The sequence below is a fragment of the Genypterus blacodes genome, unplaced genomic scaffold (assembly GCF_046128005.1).
Source record: "Genypterus blacodes isolate CSIRO-AG114 ecotype Tasmania unplaced genomic scaffold, CSIRO-AGI_Gbla_v1 ptg000021l_1, whole genome shotgun sequence".
Classification (NCBI taxonomy): Eukaryota; Metazoa; Chordata; class Actinopteri; order Ophidiiformes; family Ophidiidae; genus Genypterus; species Genypterus blacodes.
The window spans coordinates 5,030,537-5,039,238 of record NW_027466834.1 but is presented as its reverse complement, the minus strand read 5'-3'; the positions used below and the strand labels follow the sequence as shown (position 1 = coordinate 5,039,238).

Below are 8,702 nucleotides of genomic sequence, written 5' to 3'. Positions count from 1 at the left end.
AATTAGTAATGGAAATTAATGATTTGATAATGGCAGAACTGTTCTGGATGGGCCTCTGCAGCAGTACATTAAAATGGTTTGTACTTCTGTACTTCGAGATGACGGATATAGTTGTATATTTGTAGCTACGTTAGCTGCTCAACTACTGCCCAAATTAATATTAATATTAATATTCCTGTTTGTAAATGTATTTGCTGACAACCCGCTCCAGATCTAAGCGATCTTGATCCTCCGGTAACGAATGATTTGGTTGGAAGGCCAGCTGTACTGTCCTTTATCTCTGTTACCATCTAGTGGTAACCTAGTGCTAACGTGGGACAAGCAGTCTGAATGGTCCTCTCCAGCGACATTGCCACAAAATCTCATAAACATCTGTCAATGAACTGTTGCTGTCACACACACACAAACTGAGGCTAAAACACAGCCTTGGCAGGGGGAATGAGGATGAGGATTATTTCCATTAATGCATCAAAAAATATGGTTTCAGACAGAGTTTAATGCGTGCTGAGGTCAAATAAAAACACATAAACATGTTTGTTGTTTGTTTTTACTTGCTCTCTGTAACTTGTGTGTGTCATTGTGTACACTAAATAAACTGACTTGATCAATCTATATACTAGACAAGAGGATTTGGTGTGGGTGAGGTGGGGGAGAGGTAATTGAGGGGGTGGATGGGGGGGCGGGGGGGGGGGGGGGGGGGGGTCGGAGAGAAGTGAGTAAGCGGTGAGTCAACAGCCCTCTACTATAAGATGTCCTGATGGAGCCTAACAGGGGCACACACTCACAGATCAGCAGAGGTAAGGTCACTTCTACTCTCTATCTCACTGTCCTGCACCTTTAGTTGACTTTGATTTGTTTCACCATCTCATGATTATATTCACATCAGGACTCTCTCCATTTCAGCTGTGCTTGTGGTGATGTTTGTTTTGATTTTGTGTCATCTTTGTATTACTTTATTAAGTCATAGAAGCATTAGTCTATTCCTTAAACAGCCTTAAACAGAAGTGTGAAGCGCAGCAGACCAGTTAGTGTTAGCCAAACTCATCGATCTTTGTACTGATTACACAGAACTTCACAGATGTCCTTTGCACAAGTATTTACTGGCATGAACAAACATACAGTGTAAGTTGCTAGAAAAAGGTGATGAAATGATGAAAATGATGAAATGCGGCTATGAAGTCATGGTGGATATTTTAGGGTGATGACACAGGCTCAGGGGAAACTAAATAGCAAGATAACATAACAGGAAAAATAACTTGTGTTACATAATCTCTGATCATTTCTAATGTCTTCTTTCTCCCAGGGATACCAGGGCTATTTGGAATTATGCACATCCAGAGATACAGTACTAATATGGTCAACATCCTGGTCCTGGCCATGTTCTCTCTGCTGCAGATTATCAGTCTGAGCACTGCAGCTCCTCTGTCAGGAGACACAGTGATCATGAGATCAAAAGTCAAGAGGGCAGCTGAACAGCTGGTGTGGAAGATAGACACATACCTTCAGGTAATAATTAGATATTTGTACAGTTACACAACCTGTAGAGAATCTGGAACGATCACACTGGTTGATTTTTTTGGAATTATTAGTAATCTCTCTCTCTCTCTCCCTCTGGCTGCAGGTACCTGCTGGCGTGACTATCAGTCCACCTGCTGATGATCTGGGTGGACTTTCCTCCATAGTGGCGGTCCTGGAGGGTTATGAGAGCCTGATCTCAGACAGCCTCGAGGGGCTCTCCCAGGTGAAGCAGGAAGTCTCTTCATTGGCAGGGTACCTGAAGAACTGGAGGCTGCGTCACTGCAGCGAGCTGCTCTCAAAGCCCCCAGTGCAGGGCCGCCTGACACAGCTGCAGAGCCAAAAAGAGTTCATTCACACCGTGAGCAGAGAGGCTCTCTCAGGACTGAACGAGTTCCTCAAGCAGTTACTGAAGAAACTGGATAACCTGGAGACGTGTTGACACCCTGGCATCAGAAAATCTGATATTGTCACTGGTCTGAAACCCAGATGTGCTAAGCAAACAGAGTTTGCACCCTGACACCATTGACCAGTGTTAATTCTTGCAAAGTTGAAGGATATGTACTTGAATTTATATTTATTTATATATATTTTTTTTTTTTTGGTATTTTCCATAGCAATATTTATACAAATACCAGGAACATTTCAGCTCCTCGTTGGCTGGCACAATACCAAGAGAACAGAGATAGAGCCAAGGTGAGGGGCTGCATGTTCATTCATGGAATTTGATGTCAGTCAGACAAACTCAAAGAAATGTCAAAGGCAAAGCGTGGGACAGAGGGAACCAGGAAGGGTAAAGTGCAACACTTTCACAATATTTATATCCGTTCCATATAGTGTATTTTTGTACAGCGGCCAACATTTTTGTAACCTGTGGATTGCAAATATGTATACATGTATTTTAATAAAATATTTTGGAAATATGTGCTTGTAAGTGTTGCGCAATGGCTTAAAGCTACAAAATGCACGTAGCTCAGGTTAATATGTTATCTGTGTGGGATGACGGATTTGAACACCTGTGTTTACATGGTGTCATCGGTTTATGATTAACTTATAAGCTGTATAAAATTGATGCAATGTCACCGACATAACAAAGTGACAGACACACATGAGATGTTTTCCATTTATTACACAAAACACAAGTTGAATTGTTTTGTAGTTAATTTGTTTTTTTTAATTAAAAACACATTTACAGGAAACCACATCATGAAAATATGGAATTTATTCCCGCAAAATAATTAACAGCATAATCTTAAACAATAAGATAAACTCAGGAAATTAACATTTAACAAACTCTCATACAAAAATATTTAGCACCACTGTACTAACGATTCAGAGACCTCAGTATGTTAAATATGGAACTATTTGCTGCCACCTGTTGTTTACACTGTGTCCTTATTGTAAATGCTGCTCTTCCACACACTTCCATCGTCACTCACTCTCTCACACACTCACACACACACAAAGTTAACTATCGAACCACTTGTTTCTTTTGAGAGCGGCGTTCTTGTCGCCGTTGCCCATCAGTTTCTTCTTGTACTGCTCCACCAGGCTGTCGAAGCGATCGCCACCCCGGTGCCCCTTTGCTGCTTTAACATTCTGGGTAAAAAAAACAACACAAAATAAAAACCTTTGCGTGCATTTAATCTTACATCCTCTGTATTACTCTGCCTGTCAAGACATTGTGATTTCCGATTGTGTGTGCGCTGCAGTCTCTGGAAATACAACTCCAAAGCATTGTGTTTGGTTTTTGGAAGTTGTAGTAGAAAGGGTTATCATAAAAACATAAAATATGAAAACCTAAAGTGAAACAATACTGGAGGCTACTCTACCAAGTACACAAGCTTCATTACATTCTCATTCTCTTCATACCTAAAAAACAGCTGTTAAATTTGCCAAATGCTTCTCTTGAATTCCATTTGGTAAATTTAACAGCTGGTGTTAGTCCCAAAAAATCTGTTGCCATTGAACACGTATGTACCTGGGCTCGGTGCTGTTTGGGCTTCTGCTGTCTCTGCCGATCCTTCCTGCTGTAAGCGTTCCTTGGCTTCTTGGGCGGCGGCGCTTGCTGCTTTCCTTTATCACGCATCCTGTAAAAGGCATGAGGTCACAATGTGCAAATGAAGCCTGGAACACCTGCACGCTAGTGCTGTGGTGGGTTTGTAAATGATGGGTTACCAGAAGACGGCAGTAACGCCAGTAACAGCTGGAGTCGGGTTACAACAATTCTTACTGTGTAGGGGAAACTACTTTGTTGTTGATGAGTTTGTCCTCGTCAGATTATTTCAAACTGTTTTACATTTAGTTTGCTTTTCAAAATGATTCATGCATTGATTGACTGGCTTATGCACAGTGGAAATTAAACAAGGCTAGGACATGAAATATTATTCCACCTGATCTTGGGGCCTCGGTGGGTCGGCAGAGGCAGAACCTTTCTGCGTTTCTTTCCGTCTTTCAAATCTACATGTTCCACTTCAGGGTTGGTCTGGAAGCCGGAGAAGTTTCTGCCTGACTTCTGGGCCTGAGGAGGAGCTGCAGAGAACACAGAAGAGTCAAGAGAAAGGCCAGTATGTTAATGTACAACAGAAAAAAGAAATATAACATTGCGATCCAATTAAACTTCCTTATACAGTATGCGCTCACTTTAGGAAATAAACACCAAAAAACTAAATGGAGAGTAAGCATGCATACCTCTCTCCTGTCTTGCAGGCTGGAATGAGGATGATGGTTTCATTCCTCCTTTGTTTGGGCCTTTTTCAGCTGCAGGTGCCTGAGATTGAGGGCTCATTCCTTTTGAAGGCCTATTTTGGGAGAAATTCTGGGAAAGCATGCGCACGAGATTGATTTCCATTCAAAAAACAAAAGCAACAATAGTTTAAGACAAACACAATCAATAAGTAGGCACGCACCTTGTTGTTTTGGTGTCGCATTTCTTTTATTTTAAGTTTCCTTGAATCCTCCAGGGAGAATTCAACTATCGGCCTCTGCAGGATGACAAGTAAGGAAGAGAAATATATCAGCCACTCAAAACTGTCTGATCCCCAGGAAAGATAAAATGTACATTTTCTAAATCAAGGACGCAAAAAACAGTAAAAACAAATAACTCAATAACTGCAGTGACTAAAGCAATGCAGACATTTACCTTGTGTGAGCCGAAGATGTCGGGGTTATTGTTGAGGAAGCGAAGTGTGCCGAGCGCATGTTCATGATCGCGGAATTGGACAAAGCCGTAACCTAGCGACTGTCCCATCGCCTGACCCTTCTGCGGCTTCCTGTCATACATCACCCTGCACTACAAAGGGAAAGAGCAGATATGCACAAAGCGGTGAGGCCTCTGCAGAGAAAAAGACCAACGTCGCCCCCTAATGGCCAAAGAGAGGCAAGCTGGCACAGCCCATGAACACTGCCACGTCTTTCCAACAAAGTGCAGAGGAAAATCAAGTCCGGGGGGGCGAGGTGCGTCTCAGTTTGCGTCTCACCTCGGTGACAAAGACTCCTTTGCTTCCTTTCACTGCTTGAAGGCAGAGAGCTTTCAGTTTCTTATTGTCCACCGACTTGGGCAGGTTATGGACACACAAACGCGTCTTGGACACAAACACGCCGATGTCCCGGAGCTTAGTCCTCTTCATCTCTTCGAACTAAGAGGGAGCAAAGCAGAACACAGGAGGGCGTCATCATTGGGAAATCTTTCTTTTCCACCTTGTGCAGCCGAACGCGTTGCCGAGGGAGGAACTTACTCTGGTCCTCTTGGTCATGTCCGCCTCAGGTACGCCCTCCGCTGCCTTGGTTCCTGCGCGGATCACTGAGTGGAGCCGGAAGAGGATGAAATGGAAAGACTGACTTAGGAAGGGACTGTGAGAACCAAACTAGCCAGATGCTGTAATGTACGTATCAGACAGATAGAGAATGTTCTGGTTTTACTCACAGCCCTCTCTGGCCAGGTACAGGTTCCTGGTGCCCGTCTCTACTTTCGCTGTTTTCTTAATCTTCAGCTTGGCAGCGTCGTCCCTGGTCACTGCTGCCACGATCAACAGCTTCCTCCCGTCCACGCGGATGCCTCCATCCTACATCAAACACCCGAGGTTAGAAGAACTGCAAATTACGGCACGTAAAGCCTCAGGCGTGTTGGACGGCATTTTACCTCGCTCTCGTCCTCTGAGGCAGCCATGCACTTGTCCGCTGCCTCTTTCGTCTTAAACTGAGCAAATGCACAACCTGGGAGAGGGGAACAAAAAACTCACGATGAATCCCTACACGAAGACGGGAATGTGCGTTTTGACGGAAGCACCGTTACCGACCTTTAGAGTGGTCCGTGTCCGGGTGGAGAACAACCTTTATGTAGTTAACTTCTCCATAGCGCAGAAGAACCTCCTCAAGGCCTTCTTCCTCAGTGTCAAAGGACAGGTTCCTTAATGAGCGGGGGGGGGGGGGGGGGCACACACAAACACAGCAATGAGGAAGAATCGAGTAGAAACACAGGAGCTGGAGGTAAACAAAAGCAGGAGAACTACCAACCTGATGAAGATCGTTCTGCCCTCATTCACGTCTGACGGTAAGTTCTTCAAGGATTTCTTCCTCTCTAAATAAAAAGTAGCAGACCAAACTATGTAACTAACTTTTAACACATAACAAAGAAGTACATTCATTGAAATCGTAGAAAATTATACCCAGTTTTTCATTCTCCTCGTCGTCGTCGTCGTCGTCCTCATCATCCTCATCATCATCGTCGTCGTCCTCATCGTCGTTGTCGTCGTCGTCATCATTTGAATCAAGACTATTTTTGTCATCATCCTCTCCCTCCTGAGACGCATCATCCTCTTCCTCCTCTTTGTCGTCCTCCTCCTCCTCCCCACTGTCTTGAGCGTCGCTATCATCTTCATCATCTAACACCTTCTGCTGCACGGCTGGCTTTGAAATGACTCTGTGTGAAACAGTTCACCATCAGTCTACCAGCCATTCTGTCACAAATACAACAGCTGAACGGAGGCAGAGAGATTTCAGCTCCTCACTTTTTCTTCGGACGTGCTTCTTGTTTCTCCTCCTCCTCCTCCTCCTCTTCCTCAGAGTCACTTTGGGTGGGTGGCTGGTTTGCACTCTCTTTCTCTGTGTTCTTAATTACTGTTGGGGAAAACAAAACTGTATTGATGATGATGATGATGATGATGATTTCACTGAACTTTTACTGCCAACTCATTTTGGATCTCATCTCCTGCCTCATGATGCACCGCTCCGTTTGTCTCAGTTCTACATGGGACTTATGTGAGTCTTTGGAGGCAAAAACGTAGAATATAAGGGTCTCCTTCTGGTTAATGAGCAGCGCTGGTTTAGACGATGTATCTTATGTAGATGTTACCTGCACTAGTAGACGGTTGTGTGGCAACAAACTTGTCCTTCGGTACGGCCCAGTCGATCGCGACCTGTCGACCTGTTGATGAACAGAAAACAGCCTTCAAACACTCACCTCGCAGTCACATTCTACAAACTGAACGACGGTCGCTGCCGTTAAGCCAGACACCGACAATCAGCGGCGCTTCTCACGCCAACGTCTCACTCACTAACCTTTTATCTCCTTCAGGTTCAAGGCGTTTAGCGCCTTTCCGGCTTCGGCGACAGTTTTAAACTGGGCAAACGCAAATCCTCGCATCTTCCCATCTGTGCAAAGACAAAATAGGAATGAGCCAATCCACAATTCAAAACATTGTTTGGTTCACCTGAATGTTAAAACAGATAAAACAGTAAACCTTACCGGGTTTAAGAGGAATTTTGGCCTCCAGAACTGTTCCAAACTTGGACAGAGTTTGCTTCAGCTCATCTTCTGAACACTACAAGATAAGATATTATTGTGCTTTAGATCAGAAAGCAAGTTTGCCTAAACACTTTGTGGATGGAATCACCAGCATATCTCTTAATTTGTAGGTTAACTAAAGAGGACAAATCTTTCTGTTCGGGCTCCTATCCAAGGGATTAAAGCTACAGCATGCAATCAGATTTTAGAGTCTGGGTATTCATGCTCATGATTTTGCCCCTACATGTCACACCTTAAAACTGAGGTTCCTGATGATGAGTCGAGCCTTCAGCGTGTTTTTCCGAAGTCCTTTAGATTTCTGCTCGGTCTGCTGCTTGGGTGCTGCTGCAGGCTCTGTGGGTGCTGCTGCTGCAGACTCTGTGGGTGCTGCTGCAGACTCTGTGGGTGCTGGAAGGTAGACATGAGGTAATGCACTCCGTATGAGCTCTCTACTGCAAGTGTTTGGGAAATCAAGCCTGAACACGCACCTGCTTTCTTCTTGTCTTTCATCTTCTTCTTGGCCACCGACAGAGATATCCTCTGTCCGTCGTACTCCTTTATGTCGCTCATGGCTCGCTGTGCGTCCTCCTCCATGGCGAAGGTGACATATCCAAAGCCCCGGCATTTTTCTGCGCCTGGTTCGTAAACAACGGTGGGTTATTTCAGCCAATACAGTACAACATTTACCACATTTACCGCCTACGCTGTCAGTAATAGTCTCACCTTTCTCCTTGACCACGAAACACTGTTTAACCGGACCAACTTCGGAGAAAATCTCCTCCAGGCGTTGATTTGAAGCTGAAGCTGGCAAGGAGCCGACGAATATGGTCTGCGCTGGCATGCTAGCTAATGCTAATGCCCACTGCCTCACCAACTGAGGTCGAAACTGTTAGAGGAACAGCTGTGAAGGTTCGTGTTCAGATATCACAAGAAAACGCAATAACATGAGTGCGTGTTGGAAAAGAATTTCATTCGATTCTTGAAAGGAGCAACTAGTCGCGTGTTTACGTGAGAGCAACCATGCTGGAAAAATTACCGGAAACTGTCAGAGAGCCGCCCCGCCCCTATGATGACGTAAAAAAAAAAAAAAAAACATAAAAAGTGCATATCGCCACCTACTGGCCCGGATGAATCTGGACATGTTTATGTTTTCAGTGTTTTAATGTAGTTTTAATGTTTCCAGTGTTCTAATTGTAACTTTTTGACATTTTGACAGGACTTTACTTTTATTCGGTAGGTCTTTTAGAGAAAACTGAATATTACAATAGAGACATTGTAGTTTTCCTTTCCAGCTGTGACAACACAAACTCTTGTAGAATCATACGTTTTAGTAGTTTTATTTTTGAGTTGTCATTACAGTACATGGATGTTCATGTTAACCAATGCAAAAAAACACTTAGTA

At 44.1% G+C, this 8,702-nt stretch overlaps 2 protein-coding genes across 2 annotated transcripts; one reads left to right on the top strand and one right to left on the bottom strand.

Annotated features, from left to right (window-relative positions):
• The first annotated feature begins 723 nt into the window (after positions 1-723).
• On the top strand, positions 724-2,429 carry LOC142992051 (leptin-like). The gene is made up of 3 exons (XM_076142321.1): positions 724-797; positions 1,304-1,506; positions 1,622-2,429. The coding sequence occupies exons 1-3, from the start codon at positions 758-760 to the stop codon at positions 1,955-1,957; spliced, it is 579 nt and encodes a 192-aa protein (XP_075998436.1). The 5' UTR covers positions 724-757; the 3' UTR covers positions 1,958-2,429.
• Positions 2,430-2,735: 306 nt separating this feature from the next.
• Positions 2,736-8,345, bottom strand: rbm28 (RNA binding motif protein 28). The gene is made up of 20 exons (XM_076142320.1): positions 8,024-8,345; positions 7,789-7,935; positions 7,554-7,708; positions 7,262-7,337; positions 7,075-7,167; positions 6,869-6,940; positions 6,525-6,633; positions 6,183-6,436; positions 6,031-6,094; positions 5,814-5,923; positions 5,657-5,730; positions 5,441-5,579; positions 5,253-5,317; positions 4,995-5,153; positions 4,658-4,807; positions 4,425-4,499; positions 4,207-4,333; positions 3,909-4,047; positions 3,497-3,605; positions 2,736-3,114 (listed from the first exon to the last, which is right to left on the bottom strand). The coding sequence occupies exons 1-20, from the start codon at positions 8,139-8,141 to the stop codon at positions 2,983-2,985; spliced, it is 2,367 nt and encodes a 788-aa protein (XP_075998435.1). The 5' UTR covers positions 8,142-8,345; the 3' UTR covers positions 2,736-2,982.
• Positions 8,346-8,702: the final 357 nt, after the last annotated feature.

Coding starts and splice junctions, on each gene's coding strand:
- LOC142992051 (XM_076142321.1), top strand. CDS start 758: ATGGAGCCTAACAGGGGCACACACTCACAGATCAGCAGAG. Junction 798..1,303: donor ACACTCACAGATCAGCAGAG/GTAAGGTCACTT, acceptor TCTTTCTCCCAG/GGATACCAGGGCTATTTGGA. Junction 1,507..1,621: donor AGATAGACACATACCTTCAG/GTAATAATTAGA, acceptor CTCTGGCTGCAG/GTACCTGCTGGCGTGACTAT.
- rbm28 (XM_076142320.1), bottom strand. CDS start 8,141: ATGCCAGCGCAGACCATATTCGTCGGCTCCTTGCCAGCTTCAGCTTCA. Junction 7,936..8,023: donor TTTCGTGGTCAAGGAGAAAG/GTGAGACTATTA, acceptor TTTACGAACCAG/GCGCAGAAAAATGCCGGGGC. Junction 7,338..7,553: donor TCAGGAACCTCAGTTTTAAG/GTGTGACATGTA, acceptor CTTATCTTGTAG/TGTTCAGAAGATGAGCTGAA.